This window comes from Maylandia zebra, linkage group LG3, assembly GCF_041146795.1.
Source record: "Maylandia zebra isolate NMK-2024a linkage group LG3, Mzebra_GT3a, whole genome shotgun sequence".
In the NCBI taxonomy this organism is placed as follows: Eukaryota; Metazoa; Chordata; class Actinopteri; order Cichliformes; family Cichlidae; genus Maylandia; species Maylandia zebra.
The window spans coordinates 58312338-58335175 of NC_135169.1; the positions used below are offsets into that span (position 1 = coordinate 58312338).

The 22838-nt window shown below is 41.6% G+C and overlaps 2 protein-coding genes across 2 annotated transcripts in view; both read left to right on the forward strand.

The window, feature by feature from the left end:
• The window catches only part of LOC143416853 (ribonuclease inhibitor-like), a 264095-nt gene that overhangs the window by 89789 nt on the left and 151468 nt on the right, over positions 1-22838 (forward strand). The gene's annotated exons all lie outside the window — the stretch shown is intronic.
• LOC112433467 (carboxy-terminal kinesin 2-like) lies at positions 6752-8314 on the forward strand (the record flags this gene model as incomplete). The annotated part of the gene is made up of 5 exons (XM_024801644.2): positions 6752-6922; positions 7054-7192; positions 7431-7570; positions 7662-7736; positions 7888-8314. Coding segments are annotated over 5 exons (540 nt in total), but the record flags the coding sequence as incomplete, so codon positions are not given.

Sequence of the window (22838 nt, forward strand, 5' to 3'; positions counted from 1 at the left end):
CGCTGCGTTACACTCGGCTGCGAACCGTTCCAGTGCGAGCTGGAGGCCCTCACCCGATGAAGCCAACAGAACCACATCATCCGCAAAAATCAGAGATGAGATTCTGAGGCCACCAAAGCGAAAGCCCTCCGCCACTTGGCTGCGCCTAGAAATCCTGTCCATAAAAATTATGAACAGAACCGGAGACAAAGGGCAGCCTTGGCGGAGCCCATCACCCACCGGGAACGAGTCCGACTTATTGCCGGCAATGCGAACCAAGCTCTTGCAACGGTTGTATAGGGATTGAATGGCCCGTAGCAATGGGCCAGACACCCCATACTCGCGCAACACCTCCCACAGGACGCCCCTAGGGACACGGTCGAATGCCTTCTCCAGGTCCACAAAACACATGTAGACTGGTTGGGCAAACTCCCATGCACCCTCAAGTATCCTCGAGAGGACAAAGAGCTGGTCCAGTGTTCCGCGACCAGGACGAAAACCGCATTGTTCCTCCTGTATCCGAGGTTCGACTAGCGGACGAACCCTCCTCTCCAGCACCCTGGCATAGACTTTCCCAGGGAGGCTGAGGAGTGTGATCCCCCTGTAGTTGGAACACACCCTCCGGTCCCCCTTCTTGAAGATGGGGACCACCACCCCGGTCTGCCAGTCCACAGGTACTGCCCCTGATCTCCACGCAACATTGCAGAGACGTGTCAACCAAGACAGCCCTACAACGTCCAGAGCCTTCAGGAACTCGGGGCGGACCTCATCGACACCAGGGGCTCTGCCACCAAGGAGTTGTTTAACTGCCTCAGTGACCTCGCCCCCGGAAATCGGTGGGTCACACCCCTCATCCCCAGACTCTGCTTCCTCCCCGGAAGACGTGTCAGTGGGATTAAGGAGGTCCTCGAAGTATTCCTTCCACCGCCCGACAATTTTCTCAGTCGACGTCAACAGCGCTCCGCCAGCACTATACACAGTGCAGGTAGAGCACCGCTTTCCCCTCCTGAGACGCCTGACGGTTTGCCAGAATCTCTTCGAGGCAGTCCGAAAGTCTTTTTCCATGGCCTCTCCGAACTCCTCCCACACCCGAGTTTTTGCTTCAGCCACTGCCCGAGCCGCATTCCGCTTGGCCTGTCGATACCTGTCGGCTGCCTCCGGAGTCCCACAGGCTAACCAAGCCCGATAGGCCTCCTTCTTCAGCCTGGTGGCTCCCTTCACCTCTGGTGTCCACCATTTGGTTCGGGGATTACCACCACGGCAGGCACCAACCACCTTGCGGCCGCAGCTCAATGCAGCAGCTTCGGCAATGGAGACGCTGAACATGGTCCATTCGGACTCAATGTCCCCAGTCTCCCTCGGAATGCTGTTGAAGCTCTGCCGGAGGTGTGCGTTGAAGATCTCGCGGACTGGGGCCTCTGCTAGACGTTCCCAGCACACCCTCACTACGCGTTTAGGTGCACCAGGTCTGTCCAGCGTCCTCCCCCGCCACCTGATCCAACTCACCACCAGGTGGTGATCAGTTGACAGCTCAGCCCCTCTCTTTACCCGAGTGTCCAGAACATATGGTCGCAGGTCTGGTGATACGATTACAAAATCGATCATCGACCTACGGCCTAGAGCATCCTGGTGCCACGTGCACTTATGGACACTCTTATGTTCGAACAGGGTGTTCGTTATGGCCAAACTGTGATTAGCACAGAAGTCCAATAACAAAGCACCGCTCGGGTTCAGATCAGGGAGGCCGTTCCTCCCAATCACGCCCCTCCAGGTCTCGCTGTCGTTACCCACGTGAGCATTGAAGTCTCCCAGCAGGACAACAGAGTCTCCAGGTGGAGCACCTTCCAGCACCCCCCCCAGGGACTCTAAGAAGGCTGGGTACTCCGAACTGCCACTCGGCGCATAAGCGCAGATGACAGTCAGGACCCGTTCCCCGACCCTAAGGCGCAGGGAACAAACCCTCTCGTCCACCGGGAAAAACCCCAACGTACCGGCAGCAAGCCGAGGGGATATAAGAATACCCACCCCAGCCCGCCGCCTCTCACCAGGGGCAACTCCAGACTGAGACAGAGTCCAGCCCCTCTCCAGGAGACTGGTTCCAGAGCCCAGACAATGCGTAGAGGTGAGCCCAACTATATCTAGCCGGTACCTTTCAACCTCACGAACCAACTCAGGCTCCTTCCCCACCACAGGTTCTCTTCTAATCAGACAAATAAGGCGATGACTTTCTGCAGCAGTATTATGCATCATAAAACAATATCATTCATCCACAATAAATCAGCAGTCTAATGTAATGCAAATCAGTTTAACTAATGCAATAGTTGTCAGCTTCTTCTAATTCAGGAGAATAATGCAAACTAAAACTACATAATAATTCACAATCTTTAGTTAGGGGTATAACATGGCATAAAATAATATTATAATCTAACAGTATGCTGCTGCCTCTCTCTCATGTTACTTAAAAAATTAACCCCACAGCTTCAATAACCGTATCTAAAAGTCTCTCAGTGAAAGTTACGGTTGTAGGTTTGGAAACATTTTGGGGTAGCCAGTGTTAAATAGAGACAGGGCCACATTCTTTATCTAGTCATTGTAATGAAAGAAGCACATTAAAAACTATATGAGAGTTTGCTTTTAACAAGCATGTAATGACTCTACTTAGTTTAGGTAGTCTTAGGGAGTCAAACTGAAAGTAGCATTTTGTGGATGTTTTCCCTGCTGCCCGATCCCATCAGTCTCTTAAAGCATCATTTTTTATGCGCCCTGGTGTGACAGTGGTTTCATGGCGCTACAGGTTACCTGAGCACATCAGGTATATTACGGTTGAAAACCAGTGCCCGGCCTTCCAGTGGGTGTTCGACCCCTCGTGCACAGCTCAGGAGTCTAAACGACCCAGCAGTTATGGACATGTGTGTTTTTGGTGTGCTGTCCCTCGTTCTCCCTGCTTGCAGGTATATCTGTGTGTGTGTGTGGATGCCGGAGTTTCTGAGAGCACCTGTTTACAGGCACCTTCAGGCCTGGTGGGTGTGGCCCTGCCAGGTGGTTGGCCACACTTGAAGACCATCACACAGCTGATCAAGCCTTGTCGGAGGAGCTACTTAAGAATGCGGTGGCGCTCTCTCTGACGCTGGATCATTGCGTGACTTCACGTTAGTCTCTCGGCCCAGTCAGTACGGATAGTCTGCCGCATTGTATGTGTCTTACGGCTGCCTGTTTGTTATCTCCCCAGGAGAAGCGTGGAGACGAGAGGGCAGCGAGCACGGGGTGCTCAGACACTGAGGAGCGGAGACAAGGAACACTAGCACTGGGAAGAGGACATTTCACGGGAGTCGGGAACGCACTGCGGATTTATTGTTATTTTCCATTCACTGTAAATAAACGCACTGCTTGCATTCAGAGCTCCGTGCCTGGCTCCTCCTTCCTCACATCCCCACGGTTGACGCTGGCCAACCGTGACAAATAGCTTTTCTTAGATTCATTATTAGTTCAACATTGACAAATAGTAGTTGACTAATATCAGGAGCCAAAAAGAAAACAAAAAACAAACTAAATAAATATTTCAGACGCTGAAAATAAATTATTACGGTTGTTTAAATTTGCTGTCAGCAAGTTAGGTCTAATGCATGTAGTCAATCTAATGAATCAATATTACATGTAAAAAGTACAGAACTGAAAATGAAACTAAAATATAACGGTAAATGAACTGGTTCTTGTATAAAACCTTTCTACTCTCTACAACTTGCCTCATTCATGCACTCACTTTTTTCTATGCTTTTTCTCTGTAAGTGCTTTCTATCTAACATTAATACGCATTCATCCTCCCGATGGATGCATCGGAGAGCAACTTGGGGTTAGCGTCTTGCCCAAGGATATTTGGCATGCAGGCTGGAGCAGGCGGGGATTGAACCAGCAACTTTCTGATTAGTAGGTTTCCTGCTCTACCTGAGCTACAGACACCCCAATTTGTGGTGCTCTGGAAACAACACGTTCTCATCCCAACAGGTAACGATGCTATGTGACAAATCATCGGTATGTGTAAATGTGTTTTTTGTTCTAATCATGAATCGCTTTGTAAAACAAGACCTGATAGGGTTAAGGTTAAAGTTATGGTTAGAGTTAATGTTAGGGATAGGGCTGGAATGGACGGCTGGAGCCTCTCCTCCAAGTGTGTGTTACTGCCACCATCAGCATTCTGTTGTATTCTGTTGTCTGCTTTTCTCTGTAAGCGCTTCGAGCCTGTACTTTTTTGCTTTAGCTGAGTAATGAAGTTGAATCAGTACTTTAACTTTCACTGAAACAATAGTATTTTTACTTCTACTTAAGTGGAGAATGTCTGATCTTTTGCCAACTCTGGCTGTCTCTCAGTCTTGGAATACCCACTTGTTGTCCAGCGGTGTCCTGGGAATATGGGAACTATACAGACTGGGGAAACAATGGGAGGAGACACAAAGATGGAATCACTTTTACCATCTTTTATGTATTTGCTGGTCGTCTTATTTCTTCTATTTTGCAAGCACAGTGTTGCAATCATTGTCTTTGTGGTACAATGACACAGGTAGAATGCAGGTGTTTTCATGTAACACGATGCCAGAAAGATGAGTAATGTGTTTTGAAGAGAAGATAAAACATCATGTTTGAACAAAGATAAGCAGCAGACACGTCTGTGTGTGAGTTGTTCAGGTTCAGTAAGAAGGTAATATGTCTGCAGAATTTGTAATTCTTATGAAGATATTGCTTGTACAATAAATAAAATCCCTTTAACTTCTTCTGGAGAGTGTCTTTATATATTTAGTCATTTTGGGGCGATCCTTTATTTAGTAGTAACTCTAGTCGGGGATATATATCAGAGTTTACTTTCAGATATGAGCATTGTGTTTCCTGTGGATGAATGAATGAATTATTTATTTATGTAATTTTTGAAAGACTGGCTCATGTAAAATCTCTGAAAGTATGACAAAGCTCTCCTGTTACACTTTATGGACACCTGAGCGTCACCATGAGGGCCTGTCTTTATTCACTTTATTCACTGAAATCCACTTTTATAATGAATTCACAGTAATCACTGACACCTTCAGAGCATTACATTCATTAAAGACGTCTTCTACACCTACTCTTCCAGACGACCGACACATGCTTCAACCACTGCAGGTTAACCAGCCACTCATCAGTAAAGCAAAAACTAAATGTAAATGTCCTCATGTGGAAAAGACTGAAACACAACTCCCATATATCACTAATGTAACAGATCCATTTAGGGAGAGTGAGAACACTAGGCTGGATGTGTTTTAATGCAGGAACATTCATCATGTCTTCAGTTCAACAAATCATTTACATTGAATATGTGAGCTGGATGGTTACACGACACAATGTGATTGTCAACAATAACTGCAATGAACGCTGGTTTGAGGGCGGAGTCAAGGAGGCCATTTACGTGAAAAGGGAAAGACCCTCTCTGAATCAAGGAGGGGGCCTAAGGGTACATCTGTCACCATCTTACAATGCTGTGATTGCAGCCGTTCTCCAACTCTCTGTGAATGGTACTCAGGACCATTGATCAGTGGTTGTTGATCAATGGTCATGAGAATTTGCATAATCATGATTAAGGAACTGACCTCCCAGCCCATTGTTCCTTCAGTCGGCTGGTTTCTCTGACTGAAAACGCTACGTCCAGAAGAACAGAATCAACTTTTGGAGATTTACTTCCCTGATGATTGAGCACGCATCAAGACCTTTTAATCAGGCCAACAAATATCTTGTACTCAATTTTAGCAGCAGCCATTGTGACACTGATGATAAAACTTGTGTAAAAGTGCGAAGCTGTAAAAAAGTAATTATAAAAAAGCGTTTTTGTAGCTGAATGTTACTGGATAGCTGTTTCATCTGTAACACATCAAAATAACCTGCTAAGGTTTAATAGGCTATAAGGAACACACTCACTTCCTGAGCCCTGGGCAATAAGAGACGTTTTGTGTTTTATGATTTATTGATATGTTTGATCCTTTCTGACCTGCGTTAATGAAGCAGTCATTAGAGCACCATGTCCGCTAGAATAGTTCTGTAGTTTGATGCTTGAGTCGTTGCAGACTTGTTGAAACTCCCTCACCCGTCAAAGCAGCGTCTTTGTTATTCGAGTCCAGCAGATGGCAGTGTTTCACTGTCTGACGGCTGTCTGAAGCTTCAGCTGGATTATCCGTTTTCATGTTTGATTAGAGGTTTGTGTGTGTGTGTGTGTGTGTGGGTTTTTAGCCACGAGTTGTCCACGATAAAGCATATTGAATGGCCTGTCTAATATTGTTAGAATTCTCCTTTGGGTTAGTTTCATTACTCAATCGGGACATTTATTTGGAAAAAGAAAAAAAGAGGGAAAAAAAGAAAAAAAGAAAAGAATTAAAAATAAATAAATCCTCATAGTTTACATTTACAAATATCAATACTGAATGTTACGTCCCTCTGCAGCTTCTAATCGTCTCAGTGTTTTCAGCTGGTGCTAATTGGCCACACCTAGTCAGGTGTGGATAAAAGCATACCTGAGGCAAGCTTCCCGGCAGTGCACTAGTCTTTGCCTTGGTGGCACCAGCCATTTTAGCCAACCTGGTTTTCCATTTTAGGATGAAACCTCTTCTCACCCACACTCTGCTATTCATCTCTGTTTTTATGTTGCGGCTTTTGAGCCGGGTCGTAACACTGAAGATTACAAAGATCAACATTAAGACCAGTCTGTGCATTCAAAGCAGTGACAGAAAAGAGTGTGGGGCATTAACCCCCACTCACTTCACAGTTCACGTTCACAGCGAGCTTCGTCGAAATTTACAATGAGACCCTGAGGGACCTTGTGTTCACCGGCAAGTCCAGCAAGAGACCTGAGCATGAGATCCGCAAGACAGCCAGCAACGAATTGACAATCACTAATCTCACCTATGAGCGGGTCTCCAATGAGGATCAGGTACAGCAGACAGACATCTGTAGCTCAGAACAAATTAATTTCAAATCTGCTGACAAATTGTTACCAAACTTTGAAAATACATCAAACTTTATCGATGCTCTATGTTTTAAAACGTTCCCTCGTCCTCTCAGGTTCTCCGTCTGATTGCTTTGGCCAATCAGAATCGCTCCACTGCCCAGACAGCCCAGAATGACCGCTCGTCTCGCTCCCACTCAGTCTTCCAGCTGGATATTGAGGGAGTTAATGCCGGCAGGGATGTCAAGTGCAAATGTATCACACTGGAAGTACCAGCATCAGGAATGTGGTTTCTTCTTTTTGGATCTATAATATTTAGTCTGGTTAGTTATTGTTACTGTAACCAGTGCAAAATCTGCTCTGATGACTCAACGTTAATGTTTGAGCCCCTGAGCGCTAAAAGAAGTGTTTTGTAAAGTATTAAAACTACCTTTAATGGAAGGAAAAACGGATCACTGCTTCCTATAAGAGTTGGTTTTCTCTGTGTGTGTAGCCACTCTGTGCCTGGTGGACTTGGCTGGCAGTGAGCGAATGGTGAAGAGCCAGTCTCAGGGTGACCGTTTCAAAGAGATGACCGCCATCAACAGCTCACTGTCCAACCTGGGCGTCGTTATCGCCGCTCTGGCCAAAAAGGTCTGCAGCTGCAGTTTCTGTAGTCTTAGATGTCACACCTGCTTTCTTTACATTTACAGTATTAATGATTTTTTTGGCCTTTGTGTTCCAGGAGACTTACGTAGCTTACAGGAACTCGAAGCTCACGTACCTCCTGCAGGGATGTTTGGGGGGGAAACGGCAAAACGTGAGTTTGTTGACATCACAAATCTTTATAATGACGACACATAAAACTGAAGGAATTTATCCCCAAAAAATATTTAACAGCGTTTGATCTCATCACTTCAGATTGTGACTGTTTATTCTTTGGCACTAATTTTGGATGTCTTTATTTGCAGCTTGATGTTTGTTAACATTGCTCCGGAGCCCGACAGCTTTGGGGAAACTCTGAACTCATTGAGGTTTGCCAGCAAGGTCAGTGCAGTCTTGTTTCCAGTGTTCATTGGACAGAGTACATTAATGATGTCCTTACATCAGCTGTTTATGGTAAACCAAAGCCATACTCCATATCCATTTTAATACCTTGGTGTGTAATTCATACTCACATTTTGTCTGAAGAGTAGGGATGTTCCTGGCGTCTTATTTACTAGTCGACTAATCGAGGGGGAAATAATTAGACTAACCAACTAATGTAAAACTAAGGAACATTCAGATATTGAGTTGATTTTCAGAACTGATTAATAGAAACTGTCAAACTAGACGCAGAGGTATCTTAAACCATTTATCACATTCTGTTAAATACAAATGAAAATGCATTACTTCAAAAGATGTTCTATTAAAATATGACAATCATTTGAGAATCTAAAAGTACGTCTAAGTGTGGCGAGAATGATTCAGGTAATACATTATACAGCCGTTTTCTAGTCAGGTTGTGGGGGCAGCAGGAAGGACTACTCCTGACCACAGCTGATAGATGTAAACTGGCTAGCATGACCAAGGATGCTGGGGCCTCCTACTGGTAGGACGTGCCCAGCTGGAACAGCCTCCTGGCCAAGGTGGCTGTCACCTTTTGATGTGAAGGAGTAGTGACTCTACTCTGAGCCCCTCCCCCATTGACTTAACTGCTCTCCTAAAGGAGAGGTTTTCCACCTCTCAGGAAACTAATTTCCTCTGCGTGTATCTGCGATCTCAGTGTTAACAAGAAGATCAGGGTAGATTAATAGATTTATGGCGTTTCTCAACAACAGTGCACCATCTGGTGGTAGATCGCTGCCTAACATTTAGAACACAATGTACCAGCATTGGGCATCAATTAAAATGTTAACAATTACATTGAACGACTGGTAAGTCTGATACAGACTAGTGACAATTAGTCGACTAGTCACATAAATCCCTGATAGAGCCCACAGAAGTGGCCTGCACCATGTGCGTGGCTTGCTTTGCAGTTTAACCACCAAAACACTCGTCTGCAGTGGAATTTCTTTGAGCTAATCGATTCATTTATTTCATTTCTTCTTCTAATTAATGTGGAAAATGGTGGCAAAGGTGGCTGAAATGAGTGATTCCTAGAGTTACATGTCAGTTTACAGCATAGGGATTAAGTTTACAGTATAAATACCACTGAATTGTACAAGGATTTGAAGTTTCACTGTAACTTTAACATTTTTGACAATTTTGTTTTGTTTTCTCCCCCACAGGTGAACGACTGCGTCATCAGGACAACAACAAAGTAGAAATTAAGTAACTTTTTTCCACATATGTTGGATTATGTTTCTATATATATACTTTGTAAAGGGTATTTTAAATGAATGAAAATGAATAAATATGATTGTTTCTTTTACCTGTTTCGATGTCTGCCATATCATTAGTATGTTTCGTGGGAATTAAATGTTTATTTAACATGTACGCTATTACATTTACTCTACAAATAAAACCAAATTTAAAGGCTGTTGCATTTTATTGCCTTTTTTCTTTCCTTTTCTTAAAGTTATGAAGGCATCTTGGATGCCATTTCAGTGAGTGGGGGTTAATGCCCCACACTCTTTTCTGTCACTGCTTTGAATGCACAGACTGGTCTTAATGTTGATCTTTGTAATCTTCAGTGTTACGACCCGGCTCAAAAGCCGCAACATAAAAACAGAGATGAATAGCAGAGTGTGGGTGAGAAGAGGTTTCATCCTAAAATGGAAAACCAGGTTGGCTAAAATGGCTGGTGCCACCAAGGCAAAGACTAGTGCACTGCCGGGAAGCTTGCCTCAGGTATGCTTTTATCCACACCTGACTAGGTGTGGCCAATTAGCACCAGCTGAAAACACTGAGACGATTAGAAGCTGCAGAGGGACGTAACACCTCCTCCCTTAAAAGGGTTCCTCTAGGACCCCTAAACAAATTAAAAGTTCCTCTGAAGCAAGTTGGCATCTTTAAGCATGGATGCCCCTACATGAGGATCTGAAGTTGCCACACTGAACACACAAAAAGTAACATGTGACCAACACAAAAGAGCACAACAGTCAAACCCAAAATGATTACCTGACCTGCTACAACACAAAACCAAAAGTACACTAAAAACAACAAATCCCTTACTTTCCCTACCCTAGTCTTCAGTGGTGTACCAGGCTCGAGGCAACTTTAAACGCGAACTCGAGAGCAGGCAGCAGACCAGAGATATAGTCTCCTACCAAACTCTGAAGCGTACCCCCACCCAGGATAGCCACCAAACACAAACTAAAACAATAAAGCAAAACAACAAACAAGTGCTTCGATGGAAGGGCAGCACAGTCACCCAGCTGAAACACACTAAAGGGAGTTTGCTCAATTACACTGAACACCATCACTCACCCACTTAAAAGCAAAACAAACTGACATTCAGTCTCCACTAAAATGTCCAAAGATCCCGGACGAGCCACCACTTATGTTATGTATAGTGTGATTTGGCCATCTGAACATGCTACCTATATAAATCCCAGCAGGAAGCATGTTTTAATAGTGTGATTTGGCCATCTGAACACGCTACCTATATAAATCCCAGCAGGAAGCATGTTTTAATAGTGTGATTGGGTCATCTGAACATGCTACCTATATAAATCCAAGCAGGAAGCATATTTTAATAGTGTGATTTGGCCATCTGAACACGCTACCTATATAAATCCCAGCAGGAAGCATGTTTTAATAGTGTGATTTGGCCATCTGAACATGCTACCTATATAAATCCCAGCAGGAAGCATGTTTTAATAGTGTGATTTGGCCATCTGAACACGCTACCTATATAAAGCCCAGCAGGAAGCATGTTTTAATAGTGTGATTTGGCCATCTGAACATGCTACCTATATAAATCCCAGCAGGAAGCATGTTTTAATAGTGTGATTTGGCCATCTGAACACGCTACCTGTATAAATCCAAGCAGGAAGCATGTTTTAATAGTGTGATTTGGCCATCTGAACACGCTACCTATATAAATCCCAGCAGGAAGCATGTTTTAATAGTGTGATTTGGCCATCTGAACACGCTACCTATATAAATCCCAGCAGGAAGCATGTTTTAATAGTGTGATTTGGCCATCTGAACATGCTACCTATATAAATCCCAGCAGGAAGCATGTTTTAATAGTGTGATTGGGTCATCTGAACACCCTACCTATATAAATCCCAGCAGGAAGCATGTTTTAATAGTGTGATTTGGCCATCTGAACATGCTACCTATATAAATCCCAGCAGGAAGCATGTTTTAATAGTGTGATTGGGTCATCTGAACACCCTACCTATATAAATCCCAGCAGGAAGCATGTTTTAATAGTGTGATTGGGTCATCTGAACACGCTACCTATATAAATCCCAGCAGGAAGCATGTTTTAATAGTGTGATTGGGTCATCTGAACACGCTACCTATATAAATCCCAGCAGGAAGCATATTTTAATAGTGTGATTGGGTCATCTGAACACGCTACCTATATAAATCCCAGCAGGAAGCATGTTTTAATAGTGTGATTGGGTCATCTGAACACGCTACCTATATAAATCCAAGCAGGAAGCATGTTTTAATAGTGTGATTGGGTCATCTGAACATGCTACCTATATAAATCCCAGCAGGAAGCATGTTTTAATAGTGTGATTGGGTCATCTGAACACGCTACCTATATAAATCCAAGCAGGAAGCATGTTTTAATAGTGTGATTGGGTCATCTGAACACGCTACCTATATAAATCCCAGCAGGAAGCATGTTTTAATAGTGTTATTGGGTCATCTGAACATGCTACCTATATAAATCCCAGCAGGAAGCATGTTTTAATAGTGTGATTTGGCCATCTGAACATGCTACCTATATAAATCCCAGCAGGAAGCATGTTTTAATAGTGTGATTGGGTCATCTGAACATGCTACCTATATAAATCTAACCAGGAAGCATGTTTTAATAGTGTGATTTGGCCATCTGAACATGCTACCTATATAAATCCCAGCAGGAAGCATGTTTTAATAGTGTGATTGGGTCATCTGAACACGCTACCTATATAAATCCCAGCAGGAAGCATGTTTTAATAGTGTGATTTGGCCATCTGAACACCCTACCTATATAAATCCAAGCAGGAAGCATGTTTTAATAGTGTGATTGGGTCATCTGAACACGCTACCTATATAAATCCCAGCAGGAAGCATGTTTTAATAGTGTGATTGGGTCATCTGAACACACTACCTATATAAATCCCAGCAGGAAGCATGTTTTAATAGTGTGATTGGGTCATCTGAACAAGCTACCTATATAAATCCCAGCAGGAAGCATGTTTTAATAGTGTGATTTGGCCATCTGAACACGCTACCTATATAAATCCCAGCAGGAAGCATGTTTTAATAGTGTGATTTGGCCATCTGAACATGCTACCTATATAAATCCCAGCAGGAAGCATGTTTTAATAGTGTGATTGGGTCATCTGAACACCCTACCTATATAAATCCAAGCAGGAAGCATGTTTTAATAGTGTGATTTGGCCATCTGAACACCCTACCTATATAAATCCCAGCAGGAAGCATGTTTTAATAGTGTGATTTGGCCATCTGAACATGCTACCTATATAAATCCCAGCAGGAAGCATGTTTTAATAGTGTGATTGGGTCATCTGAACACGCTACCTATATAAATCCCAGCAGGAAGCATATTTTAATAGTGTGATTTGGCCATCTGAACACCCTACCTATATAAATCCCAGCAGGAAGCATGTTTTAATAGTGTGATTTGGCCATCTGAACATGCTACCTATATAAATCCCAGCAGGAAGCATGTTTTAATAGTGTGATTGGGTCATCTGAACACGCTACCTATATAAATCCCAGCAGGAAGCATGTTTTAATAGTGTGATTGGGTCATCTGAACACACTACCTATATAAATCCCAGCAGGAAGCATGTTTTAATAGTGTGATTGGGTCATCTGAACACGCTACCTATATAAATCCCAGCAGGAAGCATGTTTTAATAGTGTGATTGGGTCATCTGAACATGCTACCTATATAAATCCCAGCAGGAAGCATGTTTTAATAGTGTGATTTGGCCATCTGAACACGCTACCTATATAAATCCAAGCAGGAAGCATGTTTTAATAGTGTGATTGGGTCATCTGAACATGCTACCTATATAAATCTAACCAGGAAGCATGTTTTAATAGTGTTATTGGGTCATCTGAACATGCTACCTATATAAATCCCAGCAGGAAGCATGTTTTAATAGTGTGATTTGGCCATCTGAACATGCTACCTATATAAATCCCAGCAGGAAGCATGTTTTAATAGTGTGATTGGGTCATCTGAACATGCTACCTATATAAATCTAACCAGGAAGCATGTTTTAATAGTGTGATTGGGTCATCTGAACACGCTACCTATATAAATCCCAGCAGGAAGCATGTTTTAATAGTGTGATTGGGTCATCTGAACAGGCTACCTATATAAATCCCAGCAGGAAGCATGTTTTAATAGTGTGATTTGGCCATCTGAACACGCTACCTATATAAATCCCAGCAGGAAGCATGTTTTAATAGTGTGATTTGGCCATCTGAACATGCTACCTATATAAATCCCAGCAGGAAGCATGTTTTAATAGTGTGATTGGGTCATCTGAACACCCTACCTATATAAATCCAAGCAGGAAGCATGTTTTAATAGTGTGATTGGGTCATCTGAACACGCTACCTATATAAATCCCAGCAGGAAGCATGTTTTAATAGTGTGATTGGGTCATCTGAACACGCTACCTATATAAATCCCAGCAGGAAGCATGTTTTAATAGTGTGATTGGGTCATCTGAACACGCTACCTATATAAATCCCAGCAGGAAGCATGTTTTAATAGTGTTATTGGGTCATCTGAACACGCTACCTATATAAATCCCAGCAGGAAGCATGTTTTAATAGTGTGATTGGGTCATCTGAACACGCTACCTATATAAATCCCAGCAGGAAGCATGTTTTAATAGTGTGATTGGGTCATCTGAACACGCTACCTATATAAATCCCAGCAGGAAGCATGTTTTAATAGTGTGATTGGGTCATCTGAACACGCTACCTATATAAATCCAAGCAGGAAGCATGTTTTAATAGTGTGATTGGGTCATCTGAACACGCTACCTATATAAATCCCAGCAGGAAGCATGTTTTAATAGTGTTATTGGGTCATCTGAACATGCTACCTATATAAATCCCAGCAGGAAGCATGTTTTAATAGTGTGATTTGGCCATCTGAACATGCTACCTATATAAATCCCAGCAGGAAGCATGTTTTAATAGTGTGATTGGGTCATCTGAACATGCTACCTATATAAATCTAACCAGGAAGCATGTTTTAATAGTGTGATTGGGTCATCTGAACATGCTACCTATATAAATCCCAGCAGGAAGCATGTTTTAATAGTGTGATTGGGTCATCTGAACATGCTACCTATATAAATCTAACCAGGAAGCATGTTTTAATAGTGTGATTGGGTCATCTGAACACGCTACCTATATAAATCCCAGCAGGAAGCATGTTTTAATAGTGTTATTGGGTCATCTGAACATGCTACCTATATAAATCCCAGCAGGAAGCATGTTTTAATAGTGTGATTTGGCCATCTGAACATGCTACCTATATAAATCCCAGCAGGAAGCATGTTTTAATAGTGTGATTGGGTCATCTGAACATGCTACCTATATAAATCTAACCAGGAAGCATGTTTTAATAGTGTGATTGGGTCATCTGAACACGCTACCTATATAAATCCCAGCAGGAAGCATGTTTTAATAGTGTTATTGGGTCATCTGAACATGCTACCTATATAAATCCCAGCAGGAAGCATGTTTTAATAGTGTGATTTGGCCATCTGAACATGCTACCTATATAAATCCCAGCAGGAAGCATGTTTTAATAGTGTGATTGGGTCATCTGAACACGCTACCTATATAAATCCCAGCAGGAAGCATGTTTTAATAGTGTGATTTGGCCATCTGAACACCCTACCTATATAAATCCAAGCAGGAAGCATGTTTTAATAGTGTGATTGGGTCATCTGAACACGCTACCTATATAAATCCCAGCAGGAAGCATGTTTTAATAGTGTGATTGGGTCATCTGAACACACTACCTATATAAATCCCAGCAGGAAGCATGTTTTAATAGTGTGATTGGGTCATCTGAACAAGCTACCTATATAAATCCCAGCAGGAAGCATGTTTTAATAGTGTGATTTGGCCATCTGAACATGCTACCTATATAAATCCAAGCAGGAAGCATGTTTTAATAGTGTGATTGGGTCATCTGAACAAGCTACCTATATAAATCCCAGCAGGAAGCATGTTTTAATAGTGTGATTTGGCCATCTGAACATGCTACCTATATAAATCCCAGCAGGAAGCATGTTTTAATAGTGTGATTGGGTCATCTGAACACGCTACCTATATAAATCCAAGCAGGAAGCATGTTTTAATAGTGTGATTGGGTCATCTGAACACACTACCTATATAAATCCCAGCAGGAAGCATGTTTTAATAGTGTGATTGGGTCATCTGAACACGCTACCTATATAAATCCCAGCAGGAAGCATGTTTTAATAGTGTGATTGGGTCATCTGAACACGCTACCTATATAAATCCAAGCAGGAAGCATGTTTTAATAGTGTGATTGGGTCATCTGAACATGCTACCTATATAAATCCCAGCAGGAAGCATGTTTTAATAGTGTGATTGGGTCATCTGAACACGCTACCTATATAAATCCAAGCAGGAAGCATGTTTTAATAGTGTGATTGGGTCATCTGAACACGCTACCTATATAAATCCCAGCAGGAAGCATGTTTTAATAGTGTTATTGGGTCATCTGAACATGCTACCTATATAAATCCCAGCAGGAAGCATGTTTTAATAGTGTGATTTGGCCATCTGAACATGCTACCTATATAAATCCCAGCAGGAAGCATGTTTTAATAGTGTGATTGGGTCATCTGAACATGCTACCTATATAAATCTAACCAGGAAGCATGTTTTAATAGTGTGATTTGGCCATCTGAACATGCTACCTATATAAATCCCAGCAGGAAGCATGTTTTAATAGTGTGATTGGGTCATCTGAACACGCTACCTATATAAATCCCAGCAGGAAGCATGTTTTAATAGTGTGATTTGGCCATCTGAACACCCTACCTATATAAATCCAAGCAGGAAGCATGTTTTAATAGTGTGATTGGGTCATCTGAACATGCTACCTATATAAATCCAAGCAGGAAGCATGTTTTAATAGTGTGATTGGGTCATCTGAACACGCTACCTATATAAATCCCAGCAGGAAGCATGTTTTAATAGTGTGATTGGGTCATCTGAACACACTACCTATATAAATCCCAGCAGGAAGCATGTTTTAATAGTGTGATTGGGTCATCTGAACAAGCTACCTATATAAATCCCAGCAGGAAGCATGTTTTAATAGTGTGATTTGGCCATCTGAACACGCTACCTATATAAATCCCAGCAGGAAGCATGTTTTAATAGTGTGATTTGGCCATCTGAACATGCTACCTATATAAATCCCAGCAGGAAGCATGTTTTAATAGTGTGATTGGGTCATCTGAACACCCTACCTATATAAATCCAAGCAGGAAGCATGTTTTAATAGTGTGATTTGGCCATCTGAACACCCTACCTATATAAATCCCAGCAGGAAGCATGTTTTAATAGTGTGATTTGGCCATCTGAACATGCTACCTATATAAATCCCAGCAGGAAGCATGTTTTAATAGTGTGATTGGGTCATCTGAACACGCTACCTATATAAATCCCAGCAGGAAGCATATTTTAATAGTGTGATTTGGCCATCTGAACACCCTACCTATATAAATCCCAGCAGGAAGCATGTTTTAATAGTGTGATTGGGTCATCTGAACAAGCTACCTATATAAATCCCAGCAGGAAGCATGTTTTAATAGTGTGATTTGGCCATCTGAACACGCTACCTATATAAATCCCAGCAGGAAGCATGTTTTAATAGTGTGATTTGGCCATCTGAACATGCTACCTATATAAATCCCAGCAGGAAGCATGTTTTAATAGTGTGATTGGGTCATCTGAACACCCTACCTATATAAATCCAAGCAGGAAGCATGTTTTAATAGTGTGATTTGGCCATCTGAACACCCTACCTATATAAATCCCAGCAGGAAGCATGTTTTAATAGTGTGATTTGGCCATCTGAACATGCTACCTATATAAATCCCAGCAGGAAGCATGTTTTAATAGTGTGATTGGGTCATCTGAACACGCTACCTATATAAATCCCAGCAGGAAGCATATTTTAATAGTGTGATTTGGCCATCTGAACACCCTACCTATATAAATCCCAGCAGGAAGCATGTTTTAATAGTGTGATTTGGCCATCTGAACATGCTACCTATATAAATCCCAGCAGGAAGCATGTTTTAATAGTGTGATTGGGTCATCTGAACACGCTACCTATATAAATCCCAGCAGGAAGCATGTTTTAATAGTGTGATTGGGTCATCTGAACACACTACCTATATAAATCCCAGCAGGAAGCATGTTTTAATAGTGTGATTGGGTCATCTGAACACGCTACCTATATAAATCCCAGCAGGAAGCATGTTTTAATAGTGTGATTGGGTCATCTGAACATGCTACCTATATAAATCCCAGCAGGAAGCATGTTTTAATAGTGTGATTTGGCCATCTGAACACGCTACCTATATAAATCCAAGCAGGAAGCATGTTTTAATAGTGTGATTGGGTCATCTGAACATGCTACCTATATAAATCTAACCAGGAAGCATGTTTTAATAGTGTTATTGGGTCATCTGAACATGCTACCTATATAAATCCCAGCAGGAAGCATGTTTTAATAGTGTGATTTGGCCATCTGAACATGCTACCTATATAAATCCCAGCAGGAAGCATGTTTTAATAGTGTGATTGGGTCATCTGAACATGCTACCTATATAAATCTAACCAGGAAGCATGTTTTAATAGTGTGATTGGGTCATCTGAACACGCTACCTATATAAATCCCAGCAGGAAGCATGTTTTAATAGTGTGATTGGGTCATCTGAACAGGCTACCTATATAAATCCCAGCAGGAAGCATGTTTTAATAGTGTGATTTGGCCATCTGAACACGCTACCTATATAAATCCCAGCAGGAAGCATGTTTTAATAGTGTGATTTGGCCATCTGAACATGCTACCTATATAAATCCCAGCAGGAAGCATGTTTTAATAGTGTGATTGGGTCATCTGAACACCCTACCTATATAAATCCAAGCAGGAAGCATGTTTTAATAGTGTGATTGGGTCATCTGAACACGCTACCTATATAAATCCCAGCAGGAAGCATGTTTTAATAGTGTGATTGGGTCATCTGAACACGCTACCTATATAAATCCCAGCAGGAAGCATGTTTTAATAGTGTGATTGGGTCATCTGAACACGCTACCTATATAAATCCCAGCAGGAAGCATGTTTTAATAGTGTTATTGGGTCATCTGAACACGCTACCTATATAAATCCCAGCAGGAAGCATGTTTTAATAGTGTGATTGGGTCATCTGAACACGCTACCTATATAAATCCCAGCAGGAAGCATGTTTTAATAGTGTGATTGGGTCATCTGAACACGCTACCTATATAAATCCCAGCAGGAAGCATGTTTTAATAGTGTGATTGGGTCATCTGAACACGCTACCTATATAAATCCAAGCAGGAAGCATGTTTTAATAGTGTGATTGGGTCATCTGAACACGCTACCTATATAAATCCCAGCAGGAAGCATGTTTTAATAGTGTTATTGGGTCATCTGAACATGCTACCTATATAAATCCCAGCAGGAAGCATGTTTTAATAGTGTGATTTGGCCATCTGAACATGCTACCTATATAAATCCCAGCAGGAAGCATGTTTTAATAGTGTGATTGGGTCATCTGAACATGCTACCTATATAAATCTAACCAGGAAGCATGTTTTAATAGTGTGATTGGGTCATCTGAACATGCTACCTATATAAATCCCAGCAGGAAGCATGTTTTAATAGTGTGATTGGGTCATCTGAACATGCTACCTATATAAATCTAACCAGGAAGCATGTTTTAATAGTGTGATTGGGTCATCTGAACACGCTACCTATATAAATCCCAGCAGGAAGCATGTTTTAATAGTGTTATTGGGTCATCTGAACATGCTACCTATATAAATCCCAGCAGGAAGCATGTTTTAATAGTGTGATTTGGCCATCTGAACATGCTACCTATATAAATCCCAGCAGGAAGCATGTTTTAATAGTGTGATTGGGTCATCTGAACATGCTACCTATATAAATCTAACCAGGAAGCATGTTTTAATAGTGTGATTGGGTCATCTGAACACGCTACCTATATAAATCCCAGCAGGAAGCATGTTTTAATAGTGTTATTGGGTCATCTGAACATGCTACCTATATAAATCCCAGCAGGAAGCATGTTTTAATAGTGTGATTTGGCCATCTGAACAGGCTACCTATATAAATCCCAGCAGGAAGCATGTTTTAATAGTGTGATTGGGTCATCTGAACACGCTACCTATATAAATCCCAGCAGGAAGCATGTTTTAATAGTGTGATTTGGCCATCTGAACACCCTACCTATATAAATCCAAGCAGGAAGCATGTTTTAATAGTGTGATTGGGTCATCTGAACACGCTACCTATATAAATCCCAGCAGGAAGCATGTTTTAATAGTGTGATTGGGTCATCTGAACACACTACCTATATAAATCCCAGCAGGAAGCATGTTTTAATAGTGTGATTGGGTCATCTGAACAAGCTACCTATATAAATCCCAGCAGGAAGCATGTTTTAATAGTGTGATTTGGCCATCTGAACATGCTACCTATATAAATCCAAGCAGGAAGCATGTTTTAATAGTGTGATTGGGTCATCTGAACAAGCTACCTATATAAATCCCAGCAGGAAGCATGTTTTAATAGTGTGATTTGGCCATCTGAACACGCTACCTATATAAATCCCAGCAGGAAGCATGTTTTAATAGTGTGATTTGGCCATCTGAACAAGCTACCTATATAAATCCCAGCAGGAAGCATGTTTTAATAGTGTGATTGGGTCATCTGAACAAGCTACCTATATAAATCCCAGCAGGAAGCATGTTTTAATAGTGTGATTTGGCCATCTGAACACGCTACCTATATAAATCCCAGCAGGAAGCATGTTTTAATAGTGTGATTTGGCCATCTGAACATGCTACCTATATAAATCCCAGCAGGAAGCATGTTTTAATAGTGTGATTGGGTCATCTGAACACCCTACCTATATAAATCCAAGCAGGAAGCATGTTTTAATAGTGTGATTTGGCCATCTGAACACCCTACCTATATAAATCCCAGCAGGAAGCATGTTTTAATAGTGTGATTTGGCCATCTGAACATGCTACCTATATAAATCCCAGCAGGAAGCATGTTTTAATAGTGTGATTGGGTCATCTGAACACGCTACCTATATAAATCCCAGCAGGAAGCATATTTTAATAGTGTGATTTGGCCATCTGAACACCCTACCTATATAAATCCCAGCAGGAAGCATGTTTTAATAGTGTGATTTGGCCATCTGAACATGCTACCTATATAAATCCCAGCAGGAAGCATGTTTTAATAGTGTGATTGGGTCATCTGAACACGCTACCTATATAAATCCAAGCAGGAAGCATGTTTTAATAGTGTGATTGGGTCATCTGAACACGCTACCTATATAAATCCCAGCAGGAAGCATGTTTTAATAGTGTGATTGGGTCATCTGAACACACTACCTATATAAATCCCAGCAGGAAGCATGTTTTAATAGTGTGATTGGGTCATCTGAACACGCTACCTATATAAATCCCAGCAGGAAGCATGTTTTAATAGTGTGATTGGGTCATCTGAACATGCTACCTATATAAATCCCAGCAGGAAGCATGTTTTAATAGTGTGATTTGGCCATCTGAACACGCTACCTATATAAATCCAAGCAGGAAGCATGTTTTAATAGTGTGATTGGGTCATCTGAACATGCTACCTATATAAATCTAACCAGGAAGCATGTTTTAATAGTGTTATTGGGTCATCTGAACATGCTACCTATATAAATCCCAGCAGGAAGCATGTTTTAATAGTGTGATTTGGCCATCTGAACATGCTACCTATATAAATCCCAGCAGGAAGCATGTTTTAATAGTGTGATTGGGTCATCTGAACATGCTACCTATATAAATCTAACCAGGAAGCATGTTTTAATAGTGTGATTGGGTCATCTGAACACGCTACCTATATAAATCCCAGCAGGAAGCATGTTTTAATAGTGTGATTGGGTCATCTGAACAGGCTACCTATATAAATCCCAGCAGGAAGCATGTTTTAATAGTGTGATTTGGCCATCTGAACACGCTACCTATATAAATCCCAGCAGGAAGCATGTTTTAATAGTGTGATTTGGCCATCTGAACATGCTACCTATATAAATCCCAGCAGGAAGCATGTTTTAATAGTGTGATTGGGTCATCTGAACACCCTACCTATATAAATCCAAGCAGGAAGCATGTTTTAATAGTGTGATTGGGTCATCTGAACACGCTACCTATATAAATCCCAGCAGGAAGCATGTTTTAATAGTGTGATTGGGTCATCTGAACACGCTACCTATATAAATCCCAGCAGGAAGCATGTTTTAATAGTGTGATTGGGTCATCTGAACACGCTACCTATATAAATCCCAGCAGGAAGCATGTTTTAATAGTGTTATTGGGTCATCTGAACACGCTACCTATATAAATCCCAGCAGGAAGCATGTTTTAATAGTGTGATTGGGTCATCTGAACACGCTACCTATATAAATCCCAGCAGGAAGCATGTTTTAATAGTGTGATTGGGTCATCTGAACACGCTACCTATATAAATCCCAGCAGGAAGCATGTTTTAATAGTGTGATTGGGTCATCTGAACACGCTACCTATATAAATCCAAGCAGGAAGCATGTTTTAATAGTGTGATTGGGTCATCTGAACACGCTACCTATATAAATCCCAGCAGGAAGCATGTTTTAATAGTGTTATTGGGTCATCTGAACATGCTACCTATATAAATCCCAGCAGGAAGCATGTTTTAATAGTGTGATTTGGCCATCTGAACATGCTACCTATATAAATCCCAGCAGGAAGCATGTTTTAATAGTGTGATTGGGTCATCTGAACATGCTACCTATATAAATCTAACCAGGAAGCATGTTTTAATAGTGTGATTGGGTCATCTGAACATGCTACCTATATAAATCCCAGCAGGAAGCATGTTTTAATAGTGTGATTGGGTCATCTGAACATGCTACCTATATAAATCTAACCAGGAAGCATGTTTTAATAGTGTGATTGGGTCATCTGAACACGCTACCTATATAAATCCCAGCAGGAAGCATGTTTTAATAGTGTGATTGGGTCATCTGAACATGCTACCTATATAAATCCCAGCAGGAAGCATGTTTTAATAGTGTGATTTGGCCATCTGAACATGCTACCTATATAAATCCCAGCAGGAAGCATGTTTTAATAGTGTGATTGGGTCATCTGAACACGCTACCTATATAAATCCCAGCAGGAAGCATGTTTTAATAGTGTGATTTGGCCATCTGAACACGCTACCTATATAAATCCCAGCAGGAAGCATGTTTTAATAGTGTGATTGGGTCATCTGAACACGCTACCTATATAAATCCCAGCAGGAAGCATGTTTTAATAGTGTGATTGGGTCATCTGAACATGCTACCTATATAAATCCCAGCAGGAAGCATGTTTTAATAGTGTGATTGGGTCACCTGAACACGCT